The 27,716-nt window shown below is 40.2% G+C and overlaps 1 protein-coding gene across 1 annotated transcript; it reads right to left on the reverse strand.

Annotated features, from left to right (window-relative positions):
- Positions 1-1,437: 1,437 nt before the first annotated feature.
- LOC124158227 (zinc finger protein ZIC 5-like) lies at positions 1,438-27,625 on the reverse strand. The gene is made up of 2 exons (XM_046533415.1): positions 27,515-27,625; positions 1,438-1,935 (listed from the first exon to the last, which is right to left on the reverse strand). Exons 1-2 carry the CDS (start codon positions 27,623-27,625, stop codon positions 1,438-1,440), a joined length of 609 nt encoding a protein of 202 aa, XP_046389371.1.
- Between the last annotated feature and the right edge of the window lie 91 nt (positions 27,626-27,716).

Below are 27,716 nucleotides of genomic sequence, written 5' to 3' on the forward strand. Positions count from 1 at the left end.
CTGAGATGTACAAAATATATTAAATTATCATAGTTTTTTTTAAAAGCCCCTAAAGTTGAAGTTGAAACTTGTAATATAAATGCTATGCTCTCAATGTGCCACATGTTGTATTGAATAACTGGAACCTTCTGACAAGCCATATGGCTTAGAAGGACCAAGTTTGTGTATGCAAATAAAGGCAATAAATAAATAAATAAGAACGGTGTTCGTAAGATCCGCTGAGAATGAACAGCAAGTCGCTGCCCGAAACCTCGGGAGACATGGAAAACATCAAACGGTGGAAAACCCGAGAAACTCTTCAGTCACTAGGTCGTCTACTGGAAGAGCAAATGATAGAGATATATGGATTAGGTAACCTCAGCCGGTGTCGAAGTCTTGAGTTTTCATTATATTTGCACAGATGGGAGCGTTAGGTACAGCCTAGTGGGTAGAGCACTTTAGGACTGATCGACATATCCCGGGTGAAGCCCCCGGTCACCCCAAGTCAGAATCCTCGAATTGCAAGGTGGCCTAGGGAAAGAAACTGGCCCTCTGAATGTGTGAAATCAACACGCCTTTGGATTAGTTCGGGGTGAGCTCTACCCTTTCATAACCAAACCAACCTCCGGGTTGAATCACTTCTAGAATCTAATTTACGCACATAAGGACGCGAGCTAGAGTTGAACTGGCTGCCTGATAGGGTACCCAGGTTTAAATGAAGTCGGGGAAGAAGATTTTCATAGGGAACCCGATTCAAGCTGCAGTCCTCAGAGGACATCATCGCCAGACGTATGGGACGCTAAGCCGTGATCTTCCTACCATCTCCCGTCAAGAACCGTCCGACATGACGATGACCATCTTACCACGCATAAACTTCAATCTTAATGCATATCGTTTAGTTCAGATACACTTAGCGAGACGGAAAACTTAAAAGGATCTCTTGAAAACTAATTTGAGGTTTAGAGCGATAGGAAAACGTGACATAACGCATCATTGGAGAATGAAGTCGCGCTAGTGTTCACGACATATTTTCATATGGATGGGTAGTATAAGGAACAATTGGGGTTTAAAATGGGGAAATCAATGAAAGAAAGCGATGCAATGCTTATATGAAGAATCTGTTCTTTAAGACATTCATGTAATTTTCCTTACTTTTCAAATGTCAAATTTACTGCATATATCTTAAAAATGCTTCCCATAAATACTCACTTAAATGTTTCAATCCAAAGTTTCGTAGCAAGTACTTATTACAACATAGAAAATTCCACTTTATAACGCATCAATCTTCGGGTTTTATTCGTAACATAACACGTCATTGGAGAATGAAGTCACGCTAGCGCTCATGAAAAATTTTCGTGAGCACTGAAGGTTTAGACGAAAGTATATCTAACATGATTTTTAGGCTTTCCTCTTTGATATATGGATATGGTTAAAAAGTTTGTCCTTGAAATAGATTACTCACCTCCACACGTGCTGGGCGAATCCGGGGCAGAGGTCCCCGCAGACGGTGCACGACCTCGGCGCGTCCTTGTGGGGGGCGGCGGCCGGGGGCAGCAAAGTGGACGAGATGACCTGCTTGAGGAGGCGGTGCGCCGAGTGGACACTGGGGGCGGAGGACACCGCCTGGGGCTGCTGGTGCTTCACTTGCTGCTGCGGCGGGGGCGGTGGGGGCGGAGGCGGCGGGGGCAGGGGGCGGGAGAACGGGGGCGGAGCCCTTCCCTGCCCCCCCGGAGACCCCTGGTGGCCCTGGAGGTGGGGGTTGTGGCTCGGTGTCTGCTGGTGGTGTAGGTGGGAACCATTTCCGATCGTGACGTTAGCGTGGTGGTTCGGGTGGTGCGGCGATAGTTGGTGGTGCTGCTGCTGGGGTAGCCTGTGGTGCTGGCGGTGCAGGGGCGGCGCCGGGGGTGCGGTCAGGGGCAGGCCCCGCTCCACGGATGCGGCACCACCCAAATGATCCTGTGCGGATGAGGAGTAAAAAAACAGGCGTGAGAAAAGAATATAGATATCGATTAGCAAAGATTTCATGAGAATTTCAAGTAACTTTCCCGCTTTTCAATAAATGTTTAAATATTAGCTTCCACAAAATATTCATCCCCCATGAAAAAGGTACCTGAGAATTTTAATTAAAAAAATGCTGAGGTAGACGCAGCATTTAAAAAGTAGTGCGTCTTTCATAGCTGAGAACTGCAGAAATTTTTTAGCCAGTGAATCATCTTCCACTGACTGAACGACTATTTCGCACAAGGTCGATACCTTTCTACGCAGCTCCCACGCGAAACTGCGATAGCAAAAAAATTGAGCTCACGCGACGGATCGCACGACTCTTGAGTCTTGGCAGAATCATAAACCACATTAGGTGTTGCTTTTTACGAGCCGAACGATTTTTATCCCGGAAAATTCGCAAATAACTTAATGTACATAAGATTTTGGAAGTCAATCCAAATTTAATATCCGTTTCATCATTAATCACTAGAATATTAGTCAGGACGGGGCAAGTTAGAAAATACTAGACATAGCTGTAAATCGGTCTAGTTGGGACATGAGCACTATCTAAAGACATGTTAATAGTCTTACATTCACTCATTAAAATTAGTTTACACCCGACTTTCGATACAGATTCCCCGCGGTGAAGATTCAGTCATAATTTTAGTTTCTAGAACAATCTAATCTTGAACGGGGAACATATTTAATGCCTGAATCACGCGATCATTTTTTTCCATCCCTCAGAGTGGCAAGAAACTCGAACGCAGAAAGTCACAAATCACCCGAGGATAGAAATAATTGTTGTAAATTTGTTTTTTTGCGGCGTTTTGACGACAATTTCGACACTTAGAGCATCACAATTAGAGTTACCAGCAAGAATGTAGTTTTTCTCGAAAATTTGAATAAATAATTTCCGATAAAAATGGTTTGTAAATACTGTAAATACTAACAATGAAAGACACTTTGTTTCTTCCACAAGTTTATATTTTTTTTCTATTTTGTAACCGGTTTCGGCAATTACAATATTATCATATACAGAAAAATAATAACAATAAACATCGATAACGGTGTAATTGCCGAAACCGGTAATAAAATAGAAAAAAATTAACAAACTTATGGATGAAACAAAGTATCTTTCGTTATTAATATATAGCCCTTCCACCTCGTACGTGCTTCAAGATTCGATTCGCTGTAAATACATTACAAATATTAAAAATTGCACCTCGTAAAACTCTGAGGTCAATTTTAAACATTTGATGCACAAGAAAAATTTTACCAGGCTCTATTCTATACACCCTGAAAATTTAAAGGCTATAGCTCCAGCGATAAAAGACCGGGCGCGTCACGACGGCTCCTTCGGTGAGTTTTCGCAGAATCATAAAGCACGCGGGGACGGCGCTTTTTTTACGACCCGAACGATTCCTCTCGCGGAGGCCGAGAAATTTGCATCGGGAAGAGAAAAATGTTGGCCGGAGGCTTTTCTGAAATGATGAAGAGTTTTGTTTTCCACGCCCGCCCCCCCCCCCCTGCCTCCGATTACCATATTCATAAGACGACCCCTCCCCAATATCGCCCAAAAATAGTCAGCTACGCGTTCACGCCCATAAAATCCCCGCTAGCAACGGAAGCCATCCCCCGATGCCCAAAAAAAAAACGTTTCGGAAAACGATTTTCACGAAGTTTCAGGCCGAAAAGAGGCAGTAAATCTCCACTAGAGTGATGAAGACATTGATTGAGATGACCAGGCGAAGCGTCTGGACTACGGGAGTGAACTGGCCACTGTCCATTTTTTTTATCCGCTAGCAGAGAAAATAATTTCTTTTCATCCACTGCCATGCTTAAAGAGTACTTGCACGTTTCTTGGCGAGAAAATTTAACGCGCAGCGAAGTCTCAAATCTCCCGATGATAGAAATAACACAGGCCAACAATGAAAAAACTTTTTTACTGAAAATACCTTATTCTTATGTTTTTTAAGTTGCTGAATCCAAATATGATGGTTTTAAAGTTGTATCACCCATCATTTATTCACATTTTACAGTTAAATTTATGAAATCAAGCAATATGTTTAGAATTTAACAGCTTTTTATAGTTTATATAAAATTGAAAAAGTAGACCTAATGAACGAAGGTAATGGGGGATTACTGTTGGTACTTCAGCGAGAAGTTCAGCAAGCGATTCATCGCAGAAAAAGCTACACAAGAAGCTTCAAGGAAAAAAGGGAAAGAAAATGTAGACCAATTCCAGTTGACAAGTGAACCCTGTATTATCACGCTGTAGCAAATACAAACAATTTTATCACGATGTAGTGAACAGTAAATACAAACAATTTTATGATGTAACACAGTGTTTCATTGATTTCCCTATATACCGTATAGGGGTATTGGACTAAATATCAAATACATATTGCTTTATTGCTTGGAAACCATGGGTGATACAAAAAAAAACTAAGGCCAGGTTTGGATTCGGCACATAAAAATCTATAAATACCAGCTATAAAAAAAGTTTTCAAAGGAATTTTTTTTGTTGGCCTGTGTTATTGGCGTACCTTTCCAAAGTATTGACCACAATTTTTGACGATAAAAGCATCACCATAAGCAGGTGCTTAACAAAAATTTAGGTTTTTTTCCTGGAAAATTAGGTAAAAAAATTCCCAATTCATACGGTTGACATATTCACAAGTTGGCGCTCTGTACTAACATCAATTTCAAACTGTTTTACTTTCGCTTAAAGTTATTACATTTCTGCATGGTTTGCTTTCACTTGTCACGAGTGTAACACTCGGAATGTTCACGTTTTTCAAGAACAGTGCACTTGTTGGTGTAAATGTACCATAGATTACTATCAATTATTATTGTCAAAGCCTAAACAAGGCGGATAATACAAATAAAGCTTAATTCAATATTCTTTAGCTATATCTGAGAACTTCAGACTTGACTATGTGAAACCACTCTATTTTGGAAATAAAGGAATAAAACTTTGTCGGGTTCACTATGGTGAGATGATATAACGTGCCTGTTACATCTTCAGGTGAGATTATGTAACTACGTTACGTAACCCGGGTCGAGCCCATATTAATATAATAGTGAACCTGACAAAGTTTTACTCCTTTATTTCCGATTCTTTAGCTATCATTGAGCTCTACAAGAACGCTTCTCGACGATTGGAATTACGAATAAAGATCATTTTTGAGTTCAAGTCTCACCTCGGCAGGTTTCCCCTATGTCAATAAAATTCAAAGGCTAATAAGGTAGGATATCAATAGAATTCAAAGATTAATAATTGTGCTGTGGTAAAATTTTCTCATTTGATATACAGGCAAATGCTGACCATGCTCAACTCTATGCACTCAGGAATTCTCAAGATTATAGTTTGCGTTTTAAGCGAGATATCCGTCATCATAAAATACCAGACCAGCACGCGCGATGCGTCCTCTTAAGCCGAGAAGTTGAAACCTGACCAGAAGAAAGCCGTTCAGAATGAAGCGTGCGCACCGTTGTTGAATGGAATCCTTTCGGAGAGATGAACGCGCGAGGCGGGTGCACGGTGGGCGGAGTGGATCTAATCACGTGATCTCCGATTCTGCACGCACGATATGAGTTTTAGTCTGCCATCCGGAAATCGGTTCGATCGGGTAGTAGCATGCGATTAGCGATTTGGAAGACCACTCTCATTGTTCCCGATAGGGGAAATGCAAACCCAACCAACTACATCGAACAACCGAGGATCCAGAAGCAAATAATTGCATCCAACGGGAACTTCGAAAAAATAAACCGCAGTTCTAGAAGAAAAATTGACGAATGTGCTCATGGTACACTAAGATTTTTAAAAAATTTGTCTTGACCTCCGCGAAAACTTCACATTTCTTTTAAATCTAAGAATTCTAACAAGCAATAACGATGGACTATCACTAACAACGAGGCTTGAGTAGAAACAACCAAGTCAGGCGGGACTTGAGCTCACGACCTTCGGAAGGCGAGGACTTCCAAAGCCACCGAGGCCAACGACCTACTCTTTTGGAATGGCAATTAAATCTTGAAACCATTCTGATTAGTCAATAAGTTGTAAATCATGTAAAGTATTTAATTCGGTAGAATCAGTTCATATTGAAGATCGTCACTTCTAATTAAAGAAGGTAATTTTCACGGATTCTCAGCCGATTTTCTTACCTACCAGTCCTACGACGTCGAAATTAAGATCGGAAAATCGATCTTAATTTCGGCGTCGCAGATGGTCGCAATTCTCCTTTTGGTATCACACTCTATAGGCTTTGATGTATATGTGGTGTAAATATCTTCAGGTAACTCGGTGATCCTTTTTTTAAACCCTATATGAACACAAAATTTCGACGAAAAACAGGGTCCACCATTTTGTATCGCACTGGCCACAAATACTATAACTGCGTCGTCAAAGGTATCAATGATTAACAGTAATAGACCGCATGACAATATGTTTAATTGCCGTTGCAATTGAATTACTACAAATGGCGTAGCATTGGTTTTAACATGCTGAATTTCGAAAAAAATTCAATGCGGGTAATTTTTGTGAAATTCGTTCAACTTTGAGGCTAAGTAATTTGCTTAAAAATGTTACTTATGAAAAATGATTTGCGTAAAAAAATGCACCAATGTATTGACAACAACGGTGCAAAGTTCCGAACTCCGTACTCAAAAAACTCTTTTGGGGGTTTTGTCCAGCTTTTTTCGATTTCATCCCGCTGGAGGAAATATAATATATAAGGAGGTAATGAAATAATGCAGACTTCTCCAGAGACTCCAAAAACGAAAAGAAATTAGATCGAAGTAAAAATATTTTTTTCAACGGGACCCACTCTTGCTAGCAAAGAAACGGCACGAGCGCTGCTATGAATTTAAAGTTTGTTTGTATCCATATCAGCGAAACCGAGGCTGCGTTTCGTCCTTTTAAAAAGCACTCAAAGAGGAGGAATTTTTTCACCCAATCTTGGAACTTAAAAATCATCTTAATTCGGTTTTCCAATAGGTGCAAAGCGTTTTTTAAAGGCTCAATGGCAGCTGAAGGCTGTTGAACTTCGCTTTATTTACATAAACCGCCTTGTTTACACTTCACCAGATCATATTCTATGCTGTACTTGCGCTAACGAGTACACTTTTCAGGGAAAATGCGAGCTTTCCGAGAGTTGCACTCACGATAAGTGAAAGCAAAATACGTAGAACTGTAATGACTTTAAGTGGAAGTAAAATATGAAATTGATGTCGAGACAGAGCGCACACATGAGAATATGCTCACTCCTTTAAATCACCACTCGGCAGCCCCACACATACACCGTAAATAAATAAAGAAAATAACCACTGGAAAATAAGAATAACCAGAAAGACATTACTATTTAGTGTATTCCAGACTTCATTTCTAACATCCATGGTTCTGAAAATATGAAAAATGCGCATGTAAAACCCATTGTAAGTAAAAATAGTGTGCACAGTATAAATTCTAAACGCACCCTATCCCCTAATCCATAGAGTTAAAACAGATACCGTAAAGGCGGTATTTGAATCAGCGCATTATGGAATATAAAGGGCAGTAAATAATCATTTCTGACTTAACGTGGTGGAAGTCAAAGATATACATCGTTAAAAAATTAATTTTACCCAAATAACACTAATTTAATTAAATAATACCGGATTTTTCATCAGTCAAAAAAGTGTTATCGGTGAAGATAGTTCATTAAATGTGTTTTTTAATGTAAAAATGAAGACTTGTACACACGCGGGTATATGCACTATTTATTCTCATATTTTAACTACAATAAGTCAGCTCATGGAGTCTCCAATCATAGGTACTACGATCAAAACTTACAGTAGTCAAAGTTTCCTCAACATCTCTGACGACTATGGCAGCAAATTACAAATTAAGCGTACAATTTCTCGGGCCGGAAAGTGAACCCATATTTCTGTATTTTCGAAACTAAAGGGAGAATAAAGGTAGCAATACATTCGTTTCTCACCCCAGTATTACATAGGCGAACGACTGGGAGGGTATCAAGTGAGATTAGGTAACCCCGTCAAAATTATAAGTTACGATAACCGTTCTTCAACTTTCTAAATCCCTGCCTTCCAAATTCGTTCCGTTGAAAGGTGCATCTAATCCATATCGGACCTGCCTGGAGGCTGGCAGCGAAATCTGCAGTGCAGTGAGAGGAAATATGGAAGAAAACTGTAGCACATGGAGATTAAAACGCATACGAGTCAGTGAAATACATCATTATAATAAGAGCGAACCAATCCATCAGTATTAACAATGAAAGGAATATCTGAGCACAGACACATCTGAAGGTATTAAGACTAGTTTCAAAGATAGAAAGAAGGAGTTTAATTCCAAACCAGGTGTCACTATGGTAACCTAGAGGCGAATAGATGATAGGCGTGATTTAAAATTCAAAGAGGACAGAGTCGAGATTAATCAGAAACACCAAGGAAAAATATCGAATGCCAGCCAAGATTTAGCATAAAAAGTTTCTCGATGGCTTCAGTGATAAAATAGGAACATAAGTGAGCGATTCCTTTGCCCGGACAGCTTATCCCCTCCAACCAAAATCGTGATTTGCCTCACATGAAAAAAGAATATAATTGGAGGAACTAAGTTTTTTTTCTACGAAGCAACAAAATTAATTCAAACGCGAGGGCAATAAAAAATATAGGATGATGATCCTTGAAATTTGATCAGGTGCTGCAGGAAACGTATGAAGTAGGCTTTCAAAGAATAAAACAATAAAAATCGACCTTTTGTATGCACCAACACCTTAGACTACTAGTGGAGTTCAATCATATTCGCTATATTCGGTGGCAAACTAAAGATATGCTTAGATTGCTTCCTTTAAATGGTATCGTTAGGTATTCTGAAGAAGGCAATCTTGTTGTGCATTGGAGTCTGAACGTTTTTATTCTTTGAAGTCAACATTTTCGGGCCCCGTTCACGAACTTTGTCATTGGTTTACAGCAGTTCCGCGGTGGCGTCTTCAGGAAGGATGGCAAAAGGTCTCGCGATTCCTTCTTATTTAGGGGATTTTAGGCACCAAAACCAGGCCTGCTCCTCGGCCAATCAGAGAAAGTCCTTAAATAAGAATTCTCCTTGCCCCGCGCTGTGGAGTGAATACTAGTATTGCCTTTGATTTTATTTGGTATTCTCACGATTTGTCAATGGCCTCATCAAACGATTTTCATTTTTATTGATTCTTTCGTAGCTTGAGCGGTCACAGCTGATTTTCCGCTTGATTCCGCCGAAAAGAAAGACAACAATCCCAAGTTGAACAATCGCTTTAATTTACTTCAAATGATAATATAACTACATCACAGCATATTTGCGGAATGAAATATGGGCTATTACAAGCAAAAAAATGTGCACCTTTCCAAAGTTACATTTTTGCTGCCTGTGATTTTTTTTCACAAAATATTTATCCTTATTTAATTTTGTATATCAAGCTTGGATCATAACCTTTTCAACAGCCGCAGTAGGATTGGTACGTTAGGCAATACATCTTGAAATAGTTTCGAGTACTTGCTTATAGGTTTTTACATTTTTATACAATGCTGAATCCTGAAAAAATTACTACCCAGACAGCACAGAATCCTCCGTATCTAATTCGCATGCAGATAGTATCCATTGACCACCGCTCCGTCGCTTTTCGTCAATAGATACTATCTGCATTCGAATTAGATACGTAGGATTCTGTGCTGTCTGGGTAACCAATTTGTTTTCACCATCGAAATAGTAGACAAAACTAAGAAAAAAATCAACTTCAGAGAAAGTTATAGGACCGTATTGTAAATGCAAATGAAATGTGAAAGATGGCTCGATAAAGGTAGATGAGCGCCTGTAACAATCTGTAATTCCTGGGCACCACCAACATAGACAAGCAAAACAGAGTGCGAATGAAAAGTTCACTTCACGCATTGGCAGGCAAAGCAGCTCAATGCATACATCTTCTTGCCAACACAATAGGGTAGTTTCCTTCATCAAAGAAAACGAAAGGCATTGATTGCGATTCGTTACCCACCATTAGTGTATTCATAATATACAAATTATTTGGTTTTAGAAATCCCAGTTTTGACGAACGTTAATGGTCAATTTTAACCTCATTCGAAAAAGGCCAGATTGGCGCCCATGCGATGCCGCTCCACGTGACATCACGGGGACCTAGTTTCTATACGAGTGGATAGGAGTTTTACATCGTCTGAGATTACCAATGCATGCATGAGGCACAGAGCTCAGGGAAGCATGTCTTAATAATCACCTATTAAAACTGGCTAAGGTCGGAAAGTTTTCTTCGTTTGATAAGGTATTAATAATCCTTATTTAAGCCAAGCGCTACCAGCTAGCATGGCACTCTGCTACCTGCTAGCATCCTGCGTCGTATCAGCGCTCAGATCCTCGCCCCAAGTTCACCTCACTTGCGGCATCGGGAACCAGAACGACGTCACACGGAGATTTCCCGGCATTCATACTTAGCCGTCGCGTTTTCGCGCGCTTGAAATTTTTCACTTTTCATTTAATCGCGAAAAATAGATATCGTCATTTAAAAATCTAAAAGCGTGAAATACGTACTCCAGGAGTAATAATATTTTGATTCAATAAAAAATAATAGGAAACCACCCTATTAGAACATAAAACTAAAGCAAATTACTGTGGTTACACTCACTCGCCGCTCGGAGTGCTGCCAACCATCTACTACACAAAAAGGTCCCACTGGTTGCGACTGTATAGACCGCGGTACTCGTCTCGACCCGAAACTCAAAAAGAGGACGAAAGTCGGTGGGAAGGCAGACGACTATTCGGTGCGTTGGCAGGGCGTCGGTGGACACGATATTTATGCTTCCGTCCGCCGCTGGGCGGTGGATCTTAACATTCCCCCCAACCCTCGCCACTAATTCCATAATAAAGCGACGTTCGTAAATCACATGGTGCAATTCGGACCACTTTCTGACACCGCTCCCCCGTCGTGATATTTGGTAACATTTGAATTACATCCGCCAACTCGAAAGATTGAAGTTCACATTTGAAAGAGTTTTCTCTTCTGGGAAGCCAAATTACCTACGATGGACGAAGCAAGAAAGAAACAGTCAGTAGAATAGAGAAGGGGAAGAGGGCTTTCTACAAAAAGATGAATATTCTTACAGCTGAGAATACAAGCATAGAAGTAAGGAAAAAATTCATCAGGTACTACATATGGAGTACGTTTCTCTATGGAAGCGAGGCTTGGACGTTGACAGCAGCAGAAAAGTCAAGAGTGGAGGCATTGGCAATTTGGCGCTACCAAAGAATGATGAAGATTAAATGGATCGACCGTGTGAGTAAAGAAGAAGTGCTAAGCAGAGTGGGAGAAGAGAGAAGCCTCTTAAAAAGCTTAAGCAGAAGACGGGACAACCTAGTTGGCCACATTTTGAGGCACGATGGCCTGATGAAGACAATCCTTGAAGGACAAGTGGAAGGGAAGAAGGGCAAGGGACGGCCCCGAATGAGTTACATAGGGCAGGTTATAAAGGAAGTAAAAGAGAAGAAATACGTCGCAATTAAAAGGTTAGCGGATAGGGGAGAGGAATGGAGAGCTGCGTCAAACCAATCTTAGCATTGGTGACTAATGATGATGATGGAGAATTGGTACATATTTATTTATTTTCTGCGTGAATAGAACCATTCAATCAGTGATTCAACCCTATAGGTGAGGATAGAGCTCAACATTTACTAAGCCATGGGCGTGTGAATTTCACACATTGAGAGTAGGTGGAAGGGAGCAGTTTCTTTCGCAGGGCCACCTTGCACTTCGAGGACTTTGTTTCGGGGCGTGCTAAGATTTTTCATCCAGGTTTTGCACCCGGTACCCCTCGATCATCAGCCAAGCGGTCAACTCACTACGCTACCACGCTCCCCAATAGATTTTTTTTAATACTGCCATAAAAACTGAGAGATGTCATCATTTCTCCAAGATATTAACTCTAACCAATGGATATAGATCAACGGAATCAGCCAAGTGCTCCACTCAGTACTCTACCACACTCCCCCAGAAGACTGTACAAAAATACTACCATAAAAACTGAGAGATGCCGTCATATTTCTCCAAAATATAGACTCTAACCAATGAATAGAGATGTGCGAATAACGAGATAATGATAACAGCGACTACGTTTCAATGCACAGGGTTTTTATTTGGCCCTTCTAGAACTAGGCAATACTAGCGGTGCAAAATAAAAATTCTTAGGATTAAAAAGTAACCTATAATCATGATTTCAGACCGATATTCCACAAGGTTAGGTCAGAAAATACTGAATTCAACCACTAACGCTTCAGTCACCTTAAGCGGACTCATTACCTAGCAAAATTCGTAGCTGGAGGCCATCACGTTTTCCCATTTCGCCACCTTGGCCATGGTGTACGTAAACGTTTTCAGGAAATTCTAAGGGAAGGATGAATTCGCAGTCATTAGGAGGCACCGAGTTTTCCATTATTGACGCTTAGGAAAAATGGACGACTAACTTTTTTTCCAATTCTACATCATAAATTCATGCAGTTTTGGTCCCAAATATGAAGAAGATATCACGTAAAGGCCACATAGTATATTGGTCGTTCATTGACATATGTAAATAGCTTGTGTAAACTCATTTCCGAATGAAAAGTTATATGATTGAAAATTATTAAGGACATTTCGAGATTTAAAACTTATGTTTAAACGGCGTCATCGACAAAACACAAAATATGCAGTGATGTATAGCTATTACTTATCTAATATTATTACTATAAATCCAGTTTTACACATATTGTTTGCGGAAAAAAATAGAGAACCGATCGCTGTACTGCCTTTCAAACGCTATGCGATCCACTGCGTTAGTAAATATTTATAGGTATAAAATATACTGGCTATGGAGGTAATATTTTAACATTTATATGATGATAAAAGGCAGCGATAGAAGGCAAACCAACTATAAATAACCAACGTTATATGCTACTCTTTCTGAAGGTAACATCTAGTTAAAATTATGTTTTTAGAAAGCCTAAGATGTATCATATCAAAGGCAGCAACGGCAGTTTAGGGTAAGATTTAATACCCTGTTTCAGTACTCACAACTATTTCTGTCACTCAAACTGCAAGGTATGAGAGTTTTCATTTCCCTCACGAGAGTTAAGTGTTGTCACAAATTGTTTCCGCAATTCCACTAATGTTCGTCGTTGTCTCTTACTGATGGGTAAGGTTTTTAAGTTTCTGGTCGCCTTGGCAACGTCCTCATTTCTCTCAACTTCCAATCTCCGGCCTGCTTATTTTGTCCCATTTACTTCTTCCTAGCACCTTTCATTTCCTCAGGAGATTGTTTTTTTTTCACTCTCAAAATTCACGCCTCCGTTATTCTTTTTTTTTTTGTCGTCGTCGAGAATATATACGTGACCGAAGAGGAAAGACGTGACACCTTGAAATCTTTCTCACCCTGCGGTGAGCTTCGTGATCGTGGGAAACATTTTCTTGGTTTCCTCACTTCTTTTGGGGAAATATATTTATCCTCAATGTGAATCCATAAAGTTTTCACTCTGGGTGAAACTCCGTTCAATTGTTTCGCTGCCAGCATCCTTCCATTCAGACTCGAGGCGACGATTCTTTTGTTTTTTTATGTTCGCCTCTTTTCTGATGTCTTTTATCGTTCGTCGGAGATCATCTTGCGGATTCGCATCATCGGACTTAAGGATTTTTCCGATAGATATCTCGATTCGGACAAACGGTCTCAATGGAGGTCAACCTTCATTCGTGGTTGTGCGTCGGTTAAATGTACTATTTCGTTCGGAAAAACAACGTAGGAGTGGAGATGGATAACTCGATTACAAGTGAAATCGAAAATCGAGTTTCAGCAGTCAAAGATCGGGGAAAACGTGATGTAGCCATGATCTTCGAGTTTCGATTCAAACTCGATTTTCGAACTTCGATCTTGATCATATCGATTGGTATCAGAAGCGTCACTACCAGCCTTCATCCGGACTTTATATCCGGTAAAATTGATAAGTCTTGACGCGATTATCAAGAAAGCATCTAATTCCGTTGATTTTCTCAAACATTTGAGTGAAGTCAAATGGTTCCAAGCAATGATCCCAGAACTAAAGTGTGCGTGCATTTGTGCATTTTTACCACCAATAATTCAAGCATGTATTCTAAATAGATTTTTCTAATATTCAAATGAGTAGTTTCACTGTTTTTCAATTGAATAATAAACATGTTTTTACCCAAACTTTTTTTCTTGGAGAATCTTCGATTTTTTCGATACATCGATACTTCAGTTCAAATTTCCATTTTTGTTGAAAAATTGAAATTTTCATTTGGATTAAAAATCGATTGCTCGAAAAATCGAATCCGACTAACATTTTTCCCGCTGAAGGTTGGGCAACAGAATCAGACTTAGCCCCTTTGAACTATCGCCCCTGAAAAAATGTTGATACTTCTCCTTTCTTTTCCCTTTTTCATTCTAGTTTTATTGTTTTTTCGTGTCAATGTTTCTATGGTGAGCTCACTCAGCGCTTCAAATACTTAGGAAAGTTAGAGCCCACCCTATGCTAAGCCGTAGTTGGGTGAATGTCTCACTTATTGGGAAGGACAGGCGATTCCTCTAAATGGTTCACACCACACAAGGAGGATTTTTGTTAAGGGTTTCCGGGGTTTGAATCTGGGTCCCATCGATCAGCAATAAATCCCGCTCTTCCCACTTGGTTGCCACGCTCCCTATACTAATGCAGAATTATCATAAAATAATGGTGTGGTTTTGAACACGGTTTAAATGAAAAAAATAATGATAATAATTAAATGTGCACTTTCAATCCTAACGATGTAACCCTTGCAACTTTCAGTTTTAACCCTTTAAGTGCCAACCAATTTTCTAGGCACTATGCCCTAAGTGCAGAGGCATTTTTGCTAACTTTTCAGTAGGTTAGGGAAAAAAATTAGGTCTCATAAACAAGTAAAGGTATAAGTTCAAAAACTTTAGGTAATCTTTATTATATGTAGTTTCAACTTTTTATTATATTATTTGACGAATTTTTGGTAATATGAGTTAACTTTTATAATTTGAAGAAAATAGTTAATGTTAAAATAAAATGAATATTGACAATTGTATGATTAGTTAATTATCAGCATCTAAGGGTGACATTGCATGAGGAGCGCGATAGTGCTCCTGGCACTTTTCGCGAGAGATAGGAGAAGCGCGATAGCGCTCCCCGGCACTCTAGGGGTTAATTACAGCTCGCCAAATCTTGAATTTTATTACTCTGATAAAGAAAGAAAATATCTAATATCTTAGGAAAGGTACGCCGCATTTCACGAAACAGGTACCTGTCTATCTTCGGAAATCGGGAAATCTTTGAGGAAAAGTGTACTAATTGTAATAAAGGGTGTTTACATCAAGTAGTAGAAAGCAACGGAAATCTTAAAATGCCCAATTTCAAGGGAATATAGAGGTAAATCTTTCGCGACATTTTTTAACTCTAGCGACTGAAGTCATTACTTCGATTACGGCCTCGTCGATTTCCATAAATAAAGATAGGGGATGATGACTCGGAGGGTGGAGGGGCAGGGGTGAATCACAGTGGTTAGGGCGTCGACGGATTGGTCCCCGCCCTTATTTGGCGAGAAGAAAACGTATCCGAAAGAAAATGTGTACCTTGCGCTTTTGGTGGGGATGTAACTTTTTCCGAGGCACTAGAAGCGGCGCGTGTCCAATTGGTGATATGGCAAATGGCATTTGTCGGTGTGATCTCCATCGTGACTCACACACTCAACGCCCTCCCAAATGGAAATGGCTCCAGGCGGCGATTGCCGATATGAGGTGAGATATACTAGCTCTTTTCAACCGCGACGATACATTGTAGCTCCTTGCGAGATAGAGGGACTCTAACTGTACTTAGGACCGTACTGTGCCTCACGAAAGCACTCAGGAAATTATTGTTGTTGATGCCCTATTGTCGTGACACTTCGGGTCATTGGACTCAAATCTTTGAGAGGGCATGAAGTTGTTTTGACGCCATTTAAACTTCACTCAATTGTTCGAAATTCTGGGATCTGAAGGGGACTTTGCCAAATTGAAAAAAAAATTGCGTACAAATTTTTATTAAAAATTTACGTACAAATTTTTATTAAAAATTTATGCTAAAATTTTAAATAAAAAGTTCTTTTTACCAAATATTGGTTCTTTACACCATATTTTGATTACTCATGGTTGTACCGGTGGAAACGAGACTCCAGGCTGGGCTCGCGGGGTTACACTCCTGGGGCAGGGTTTGTAAGCGCGAGCTTTTCACCCCTGCACCACAGAAGGGGGAGGACAAGGTAGGAAAAAGGAGGGAGGCTACGTCGTGGTAGGATCCCGACGACGTCTCCTTGGATAGGATAGGATTGGAAGGGAAGAGGAATCCCGCACCGTCACAGAGGCGGGCGGGTCCTACTGCTAGCGAAACCACAATTCAATGCTTCTACAGAAAGGAAGAAATTCCCTATGAGGAAGGAAATTTCTACGAGTTTCCGTAGATAATCATGGTTGTACCAGCAAAGTTTTACTGCATAAAATTGATTGGCAAATATCAACGCTCCTCCAATTACTTCAAGGAAGAAAAAAGAGTAGGACCAATACGCCGAACATTTTCGAATAGCATTTCCATAATTGATCTGGTAAAATGCTTAAAATGTCGATATAATACATATATGCATACTTTTTACATTGCAAATAAGTCTATTGAACATCCTTCATCCTATTAATTCAATCATCATAAAGTGATTGGTTCATTTGCTCCATTTAGTTTGAAGGGCTTAAGGATTTTAGTCACGCACTAAATCGTATTTCTTGGAGCGAAGGCCGATGCCACTGGATGATTAAGTTACCAATTTTCTGAAAGAATAATATCTTTTTACTGAAGGAGAAGTTGTTTATTAAGCCTCGGCAAAGAGGTTAAAGAACAATATGGACACGATAGATATACCGTACGTTTTCTAATAGCATTTGTTCGAACCATCGACTATTTGACCTTATGTGGTCCCATTTGTGGTGGCTTTGATGCATTTTTTAAATATTTTTTTCTATAACATTCCAAGGATTACTGTAGAAGGCGTCCGTAATCGCTTTACCACATTAGGGTCAACATATCTACTCATTCCACCATTAAAATTTTTCGAAAACCGTTTTAAAATTGCTCCGTTGAATGATGCGGTACATTAAATGCATTCCTCAGCGTCTCTAGAAAAGATTTGGATGAAAAATTTACTCGAACGGCATCCATTTCACTCTTCTTTCCCTGTAAGAGTCCTCAGACATTCCAACCCACAGATAGCCGATCTTTCCTCGAATGGAGGGTTTTAATTTTTTGTCGGAGGTCTCTTATCTCAGTAGCTTTGTGCTGGCAAATTTTTTGGTTATTGTCTAATTTCGGTTTTACATAGATAAATTGGTCGGAAGTAATATATTGAGAACCTTAGCGTGATCTAGTTTTATCTTGCAGCTGTTATGCAACTATTCATTGAGAAAACTTATGAATAGATCTGGACAAACTCAAGTTCAGCATACACTCTCTGTGTTTTTCGATCCAATCGTTAGTGTAGTAGATGAGAGTAGAACTTGCACTGAGTTCTCGGGAATTTCAGATTTGTCGCTTTTCTTTCTTTCCATCCACCAGTCCTTAGAGTACCTCCTGTCTTCATCATGCCATCAAGCCTAATGATGAGTCCTCGTCTTCTTCTTAAGGATTTTAGAAGACTTATCATTTCTTCCATTCTATCAAAAGAACTTCCTCATTACTTACTTACGAGGCCTATTTTGCCTTCGTCATTATTCGGTAGCACTCAGTGGCGCCGACTCCATGGGGCCTGAGGGGGCTCGACCCCCTCAAAAATTCGTTATAGATATGAGGAAAAAACGTGTCAGTCTTTTCCATTTTCCCCGGAGTGTCCAGATATCGAGATTCGAGTTATCAGAGTTCAAATGTTGATCATATGACTTGTCTAAAATGCTTAAAAAACTTAAAACTCACAACTCATAAAATTTCTCGGGGCAAGATCCCCGGTTTGGGCCCCCCAATATTTTTTGTAAGTCGGCGTCCCTGGTAGCACTACAGAACAAATGGTTCCACTTTTGACTTCCGTGCAACCGTCATCGTCCAAGCATCGCTCTCATAGAGATACATGCACTATTTGTAGTATCTGATGAATTGTTTCCTCACTTCTATCCTTGTATTTTCACCTGAAAGTAGATTCTCCTTTTTGTCAACGCCCATGCCTCGCTCCCATAGAGAAAAAGTTCCATGTACAGCGTTATCATTAATAATGTTGCTGTTTCAATAATTCATAGGAAGAGATTAGGGATAGGGTGGCAGAGATTTTTCAGAGACTACCCCATCCCTGCTTGAGTGCCTTGAGGAGGGCATTTCTAGTGCACCGCTCCGTTCGTCGGATGGGACGTTAGGCCGTGGTCCACTTGGCCCCTTTCGTTAGGAGTAGACTAATTTCGACGCCGAGTTTCTCTGTTTTCGTGTGACTGAGGCCGAAACATTCTGAAATTAATTAAATATGCAAAAAAACTGTTTTAGACGAAAATTTCTAAAAATAATAAACATAAACTGTAAGTTATACCGTTTTCATTTAAACGATTTGCTCAAAACTGCACCATTTTTTCTGATAACCCTGCAAAAGATCCATTGAAATAACTATCCATGAAGAAGTTGGATTCCGAAAATTATCCGGAGTGGAAAACATCCAAATACTTGGCGATCGATTCAAGTTTCGAGCCCCGCAGTCACGCCGAAGGAAACTCTTTAGAGATTTCCGTCGCGAGCCTCCGTCAAATTCGTCCGGCGTCATTTGACTCGCTTTCGATTCCCGCCGCACGCGCAGAAACGAAGGGGTTAAACCCGTTCCGCGACTACGCGAGAGTATTCGGGTTTCGCGGAGAGAAAGACACACGAATCAAGAGAGAGAATAATGGCACGATGAAACAAAGCGACCCGCCGCGAATGCGTGCACGCATGCGCACAGCTCACTTGCTCGCAAGGGGATTGACGGATGGTGGAAAGGGTAGCCGGGGCTGGAAGTTGACGGCCGAACAGCAGTTGAGACGGAAGGAGATGTGTTCAGAAAATAACGGGAACTTTTGTTTTTTTAATAAAATATTTATTTATCCGTATCCATTAACGCTGTTACCGATGACTGCTAATTTTCGGGTTCTCCCGCCGCGTCTGTCGTTTATGGTTGACAACAGTTTCGAAAGCCATCCTGCTTTCGTCTTCAGGTCGAGGGTGAGAAGTTTTCATTTTTTGCCGTCTTATATAGCACTGGCCGATCTCCCCCTGTGCGCTGATTGGTCAGCACTCTCTTCCACTTGTTGCTGATTGGGTAGCCATTGTCCCGGATCAATCAAATCAAACCTTGTCACCTTCGACCTGGAGACGAAAGCAGGATGGATTTCGAAACTGTTGTCAACCATAAACGACAGACGCGGCAGGAGAACCCGGAAATTAGCAATCATCGTGAACAACGCCGCGGAAACCTACGCACGAACGCTGTTACCTTCAAAAGGGTCCTCATTAGATATTAATTTTGTATATAAGAAGTTCATAACCGTTTCTTTCCCTTTTTTCACGTTTTCATCTGCAGCTGATGTGCTGGGATGTTCGTCATATTCAACATCTTCAAGGCCATCTTGGAAACGCTTGTCCCACTCTTAAATTATTGTGTTACTCAAACCAGATTCACCGTAGACCCTTGTTAAAGTTTCACACACCTTATCGCACATTATTTGCTGAAAATCATTTGCTTTACAATCAGTTTGTAATGCATTTCTTTTAGCAAATGTCCCCGGCCTCGGTGGCGGTGGGGTAAAGTCCTTATCCTCCACACAAAAGGTCGCGGGTTCGAGTTCCGCCTGGGTAGGTTGCATCCATCCATAGACGTTCGCGTAAGTTTAATTGTTAAGTTAAAGCCACCGATTTCAAGACCTATGGTGCGGTTTCCACGGTACAGGAGGAACTAAATAAAATAACAAAAAAACGAAAGTCGCCAAGCACATAAAACACGTCTAACCTTAGTGGCTGTCACAATGTAAAAATGAATAAACCTGAAAATTTTATCGTAAATCAGTGACATGTATAACAAAATAGTAAAAAAAACTGACAATAGGACTCCCCACACCCGCGAAATCAAAAAATTCCCGTTATTTTCTGAACACACCTCGTATGCAGAGAAAATGCAGACGTCGCAGGAGGGGAGTGCGTTGTTTGGGCACTGAAAATCGATCTTTGGTTGTACGGTACCGACGACTCTTCCACGTGGACTCACGATCGAGATATCTCGACGATCAATCAATCGAAACCGGCTAACGGTCCCCCTCGCCGTCTTGCCAAACAAGCTAGCCACCCCCTCCCACTCCCTGGAGTCTCCTGCTATCCCATATCCACAATCGGTCACCTCATCAGGTTTACATACGATCCGCAGTCTCCTTTCTCCGTGACAAAACTGAACAGAGTAAAAACGAGGAGAGAATATGAGTACTCGAACAGTTAGGAGTTGGACTACATAAGTTCAGGCGAAGGAAGCGTGTCCCAGATGGAGGAATGTCCTCATGAGAAGATTTATGAACGAAATCTTAGTCCTTAATAAGTTTCGTTGGCTTAGCCCATGATCTAGGTCATTGCCCATTAAAATTATGCCAATAATTCACTTTAAAAACTGAAATAAATAGTTTTTGAAAGGGACAAGTAGACACTTTCTCATTTTGTTTTGAGTTCTTCACTTGACTGAAGAATTTTGCCGTCAATTATCGACAGCTGAAAATGAGGTATGGCACTTTTGTAGCTTGCTGTAGCCTCTATGTGAAGAAAAAAATCTTAGTCGATGTCACCACTCCCACTACCGCCACTTATTTTGTTGTCAAATAGCCAACAATCAACCCTAATGACAGTTTCTGATGACAGTTTCTGATGACTATAGCAGCTTAGGTAACCAAGTGTAAAGTCTGGTATATTGCGTTTACCAGATGTGACAATATTCTGCAGTCTATACAGTATACAAGTATGATGCCGGTTTTACTCTTATTTTTAGTTTATTATTGGCATGTTTTAATATCGCTCTATTTTATTATTTCCATAAAAATAAGTAAAATATAGGCATGATAACTTATTTTGTACGATAAAACAGTCGATCCACATAAATGAATTGAATACAAGGAATTCATATATTAATTTTTTTTAAATAAACCACGACTTGGGGATGATCCGCTAATTTCCGTTGCATCCTACGGGCTTAATGCTTATTAACAAAATGAAAAAAAATTGTGGTAGCTTTATAGTGATGTTTATGGTGGCAATAATAATTCAATTTAATTGAGCGGTCAACGGCGTACTCTCAAGAATTTTGATTGGGATAGATGAAATTCACAATGATTACTGTATACTATTACCTATCATACTATTTCAACATCACTCATCTAATCACCAACAAGCCTCGGGTTTCATATCCGTCGAAAAAAAATCATGAGACTTCACAAGTAAATAATTTCTTTTCACTTTAATTATTTGAAATCATGAATCGCTGTATTTCTTTATGAGGTGACAGATAATTCGCTGGTGATTTCAAACGCAATTACACCTTTACAACGTGAGAATAGTAAGGACCTAGAGTCGTTGCAAATTTAGCGACGCAAGAGCAACTTCCAATTATGATCCCCGGGAACACAATCAACGTGCTGTGCAGGTCGGATGGGACGGGCACTTCATTATCACGGCTAGCTCTTCTAATGGCTTCGGAAGGTCAAAAGGGTCGAGGGACTGACGCCCGAGGCATCGAACTTGCATTAAGTATGGAGCGATGAGTCGACGGCCACGTGACGTCCCATTAAATGGATAAATGCTGCCAGCGTGACCTCCGACCCGGGGCGCTTGCTAATCATCATCAGTCAGAAACTCAATATGCCACCTTGGATCTCATGTCAGCATTCACCACTTCGTACTGACGCTGAGAGCAGTCGGTAGATCTTATCGATCGAAGCAACACATATCGCGTAAAAAATTTAAATGAGCTGTAAATTTGCAATGAAGTCATGCCCAGGTTGCTTTCATTCATAGGATGGATACCCTTTCTTTTTATGTCAAGCTTCTGATTGCTATTCATTTATTAAAATATATAATTTATATTTCCATAAAATTACTGTACATTCATTGCCATTCATTGGACCCTTCGGAAGGAGGTCTAGAGTAGACTAGGGGCGTTCGAGATGAGGGTGTGGAGAATATTGGAGAAGGTGAAGTGGACGGAGAGGAGGAGGAATGACGAAGTGCTGGACATGGTGGGTGAGGAGAGGCAGCGGCATATGAGATACGGAGGAGAGAATAAGATATGGATGGAGCGATTGCTGAGCTGGAAGAGGATGTTGAAAACAGTGTTGGAAGGTAGAATGTTGGGTAAACGATGGAGAGGTAGGAAGAGAAAAGGACTTCAGGATAGAACGAAAGGGACAGGGGCGCCGACTTATAAAAAATATGGGGGGGCCCATATCGGGGGTCTTGCCCCGGAAAGAGGTTAAATTCAAAGTGTGTATCAGCACCGTAACACTATCATAATTCACACCACTTGTTTTCAGTTAACCTGCTTACTACCTTATAATTATTGTTTTAACACATTGTTGAATGTATTTTAAAAGGTAACTATCGTCAAACATAGGAAATAAAAAATACCAATATATTTTTGTGATTTCACAAAGCATAATATAACTCAATTATTATCTTGAATTATTAAGGGGGCTCCGCCCCCCCAAACGAAACTTTGAGGGGGCTCGGGCCCCCTCAGGCCCCATGGAGTCGGCGCCACTGGAAAGGGAGTAGGCCTATAGTGAATTTAAAAGGGAGGTCTATGCAGGAAGAGGGAGACTGCGAGGATACCTATTAGGGCCGTATTCTCGTAAAAGCGAATGACGAAACTTGATGATGCAGCGTAAGTTCCAATGTCAATGATCATATTTGCCCCGTACTTATCAATATCTTGAACAGACCACTTTTGAAGTAATTTGAAGAAAATATGGTTCCACTTTTGGTTCGATATAACAGTATTTGTAGCGATAATTAATGTACCGGCAAAGCCTGGCGGACGACACCAATTGTTTATTTACCTTGATCTGTTGCCCCAACAATACGCCTGAAAATTATCGGACGTCTTTTCTTAGTTTCATAGTTAGCTCCCACTACGTAACCAGAGTGGAAAATTCAAGAAAACTCAGCCATCATCTACGTCATTTCAGAGAAAGTGACGACGGAATCACCCCCACCACCTATGTAGGGTCAACTGAGAAACGCATGTAGGAGCCTCTTGCTACGCGTAGCTACGGTGGGAACGGATGTGAAGGGTCGACTACGAATACGGGCTTTAAATACTCCATGGAAACCTACCTTGATCGGTAGAGTACCTCAATAACTTAATATTCATGCACGTTTTGTTTCCACGTTCTGAATTTTTGATTGCCCACTGTTTTTCTACTGCTATTACGCTGTGTACGTGGATACTCGTTACACTTATAGCTCCTCATTACCTACCTACAGTCTGACATCAGCTGCACTCCACTTGAATTGGAATATAAATGTTTTAAATATCCAAAATCTCTACGTAAATGCTAATTGAAACCAATTTTTTCTTGCACCAATTTGGTGTTTAACGGTAAGACATACATTTTCAAAGGTGAAGCGGTATGAATGATAAGCTCTCTCGTTCCTTAACTATTTAGGCATCCCTTGTGAAAACCATTTCATTGCTGGAAATACTCTTGGCAAAACAAAATCGTTTGTATTCTTGCGTCAACTTTGCGTTTAACGGTGAGGCCCTAATTTTCAAAGGTGAAGGTGTATGCATGATAAGCTCGCTCATTTATTAATTATTTAGATATCCCTAGTGAAAACCATATTAATTACTGAAAATACTCTCGGCAAAATGTTTGCATTCTTGCGTCAATTTTGCGTTTCACGGTGAGACATGTCGTCTGAATTCTAGGGTAATTTTGAGCTCAGAGGATATCTGCGAACTCAGCATACACTCATGCTTGAATCAGCTCGAAATAACATAGTCACTCGAGACGAGTTGCGCAGCCTGGATCCTAGGAGACAAATCTCATGCCGATCCCTTCGCTCCTTTCGCTACGACTGAGCGCTCGGCTTACGTTTCCGCCCGATCGAGTACGATAGCGGAGAATACCAGCTTCTTCCCGACTTGATTTAGGTTCACGTTACTCGCGTCTATCTGAAGATCCCCACGGTATTCTGCGGAAACGAACGAAGCGAAGCATAAAAAAATGGGCTACATCGCGAGCAATGATATTTGATTGCAACCAAGGCTTCCAGCCCTTTGGATGATTTAAAAATAATAATTTTAAAGTAATGGGAATTCAAAGGTAAACTTTATTGCTTGTAAGACTTGACCGGGCTGAATCATTTTCAAAGTCTCCCAAGACTCGGGTTGTGATGTGTACTTTCATAAAATTCTCGCCTATAAATGACAACAAGTCAGAAGCGGAGGGTGTAATTAATTGAAGTGGATTCGTTGTATATTTCATTTTTATCTTATTTTAGTAGTCTGTGCATTTTTACTCGATATAAATTTTGCCGATGACATAGCCGTCATAGAAGAAACAGAGAAGGATTTGAAAAATATTCTGGTTAATATGGGTAAGGTAATGGGTAAATAAAAACTGAAAATAAACACAAATAAAACCAAGATATTAGTATGCAGCAGAGGAGAAGAAGTCAAGACTAGCATTAAATTAAAATAGGGAAGCAAACACCGGTGGAGGTGCATGAATTCCGTTATTTGGGAAGCAGAATCACTAGTGACGGGGGAAGCAAGAAAGAAATTATCAGCATAATAGCTCAAGCAAAGATAGCATTCCACCAAAAGAGAGACCTGCTTAGTACAGCGGGAAAATTAAATTTAATATGCAAGTAAGGAAACAATTTATAAGAACCTACATTTGGAGTATGCTCCTATACGGAAGTGAGGCATGGACAATCACAGCAGCGGAGAAAGCAAGGATGGAGGCCTTCGAAATGTGGTGCTACAGAAGAATGATGAAAATCAAATGGATCGACCGAGTTAGTAACGAGGAAGTCCTAAGAAGAGAGGAGAAGCCTCATGAAAACCTTAATAAGAAGACGGAACAACCTTATAGGCCACATCTTGAGACATGATGGCCGGATGAAGACAATCGTCGAGGGACAAGCAGATGGCAAGAACGGAAAAGGAAGACCTCAAACAAAATATATGGAACAGGTGAAGAAAGATGTGAAAGAGAATAAATACGTAGGTGTGAAAAAATTAGCTGATAGGAGAACTGAGTGGAGAGCTGCGTCAAACCAATCGTAGAATTGTTGACCAGTGATGTTGATGATGATGATGATAATAAGTATTTTTAGCTCTGATTTCGGAAAATATTTTATTAATAAATGATATGAAATTTTGAGGTTCCAGAAGGATTTAATTTGAAGATTCGATATTGAACTAATCGCGAACAGGAAATTAGAATTAGAATTTCTGGCACAAATATGGAGAGCATTAATAACAGACCTAACGACAACAAATGACTTATGCATAATAACGATGATTGTTTTTTGTCCGTCGGTCCGCATAATAACCTACTCGTTCATTAAAAACTTTGGCGGTCACAGAATGATGAACATGATGAAGTACTTAAGTTTTTACTGCCTCCATACACCCAATTAAGAGCTCGAGTAATGCTCAATACAACGTTAACACTTTGCGTGCCCTGAATGTATTATTAATGACGATCATTATGCTCTCAGCTACTGATTAGGAGCTTAGCTCCAGTGTTCACTCCTTGGGGAACTAATAGACCTAAAAATTTTTAGCAAATCATTAGCATTAACCAAAATATTTTATAAATTTCCATTAATTTTTACACTGCAAAACGCCAGTAATATGTCGAAATAAATATAAATTTATTCTAAGTACGGTTGAATAATCACAACAGTCGACAGGTACTTCGTGGTATCTCTAGTGAAAACTATATTAATTGGTGTGCGAAATACTCTTTGAAAAGCATCTGTTTTCTACGGTAACTTACTGATCATAGGATATCAGTGAACTCAGTTTATGCCTCTGCGAATAATGATTTTTTGATCTATTTCATAATCGGAAATAAAGGAATAAAACTTTGTAAGGTTCACTACTGTAATTTCCAATATGGAGAGGTTCCACAGAGTCAAGCCTGAAGTTATCAGTAATATTTCATAATCGCCGACATTCATCTACATCTACATACTACCCCAGCCGAATTGACGCATTGCAGAGGGTGTAAGTACACGAGCCGTTTACAAATAAAAGTAAGTTCTCTGACGAAATTCCGCCTAGCATTTAATAAAGTCATTTATTGTTCGGGGGCCTGGGGGGGGGGGGGCGAATTCCCATATCTATAAGTTAGGCAAAATATCTTTCAATTTATCGTTTATGTCGGACCTGGAAATATAGTGGAGCCCTAATATTATGTTCTCTCTGTCTGTATGATATCTATTCCTAATTGTTCAAGTAATCTATGCCAATCGTTAAAACTATGGATGAGTCGATTCAAAGATCGATTTTCGATTCCAGCTATTCTCGGACACGGAATCGGAATCGAGAATCGATTGCCTAAAGCCGATTCCGATTCCATCAATTCCAATAAATATTTTGAGCATAGACTACAAACTTGGGTCATAAAGACCGTCACACACCTGGACCACTGTGCGCTGTACATTATTAAGTTTTCAATTTGTCTGAAACAGTGAAAGTGTTTATTATTATACTAAAGCTGAGGATATATAACCGAAATACTTATTAAATATTTTTAATAAACATACATTCTGAGCTACTGGTCTTCGTTATTTTATTCCATTCAATTCTTAAATTTTGATGACAACAATACTACAGGCAAATCAATAATATCGAATCGGGAATCGATTAGAAAAATCGGAATAGAAATCGGAATCGAAAAAAGGTGGAATTGACTCATACCTTATTTTATTCCTTTCAATTCTTAAATTATAATGACAGCAATGATAGAGCAAATTAACATTCCACCTGTTAGTATGAATAAGAATCGATTAAATCGGAATCGAGAATCGGTAATCGATTTTAAAGAATCGGAAATGATATCGAAATCGAAAAAAAGTGGAATCGACTCATCCCTTATTTTATTCCTGTCAATTCTTAAATGATAATGACATCAATGCCAGAATAAATCACTATTCCATCTGTTAGTATGAATAAGAATCAATGAAATCGCAATCGAGTATCGGAAATCGATTTTAAAGGATCGGAAATGATATCAGAATCGAAAAAAGTGGAATCTACTCATCCCTAGTTAAAACTACTCCGCAAAGCGATGTCTTCCGTTTCACCCGATACCCGAGATGGTTTGTTCCGCTTTTATCGCTTTTTAACAATGCACTTCTGGTCCTCCGTTAGTGGTCTAGGGGGAGAGCGAACATTTCCAGCGCTCTCAACAACGGAGTGATAGTCTCCGGTGATAAGTATAGGCGCTTAACAGGCACCGCCTCCCGGGCGTAGAGCTGCTGACAAGTGCCGTCCGCAGCGAGGTGGGCCGAGAGAGCAGCCCTGTCGCACACCCCATGCGGGAGGTTATCCAAGGTCGACATCATCGGTTCCACTCCTGCTCGCTTGTATACTCGTCTCCGAAGAGGAGCTCACACTCCTTTCTAGATGGGAGGAAGAAGCATCTGAGAGAGA

This window comes from Ischnura elegans, chromosome 4 (genome assembly GCF_921293095.1).
Source record: "Ischnura elegans chromosome 4, ioIscEleg1.1, whole genome shotgun sequence".
Taxonomy (NCBI): Eukaryota; Metazoa; Arthropoda; class Insecta; order Odonata; family Coenagrionidae; genus Ischnura; species Ischnura elegans.

Bases quoted from the DNA above. Each gene is read 5' to 3' on its own strand.
- LOC124158227 (XM_046533415.1), bottom strand. From the start codon at position 27,625: ATGTCGACCTTGGATAACCTCCCGCATGGGGTGTGCGACAGGGCTGCT. The intron at 1,936-27,514 runs GTTAAGCGCCTA...TCATCCGCACAG, and splicing joins ACGCCCGGGAGGCGGTGCCT to GATCATTTGGGTGGTGCCGC.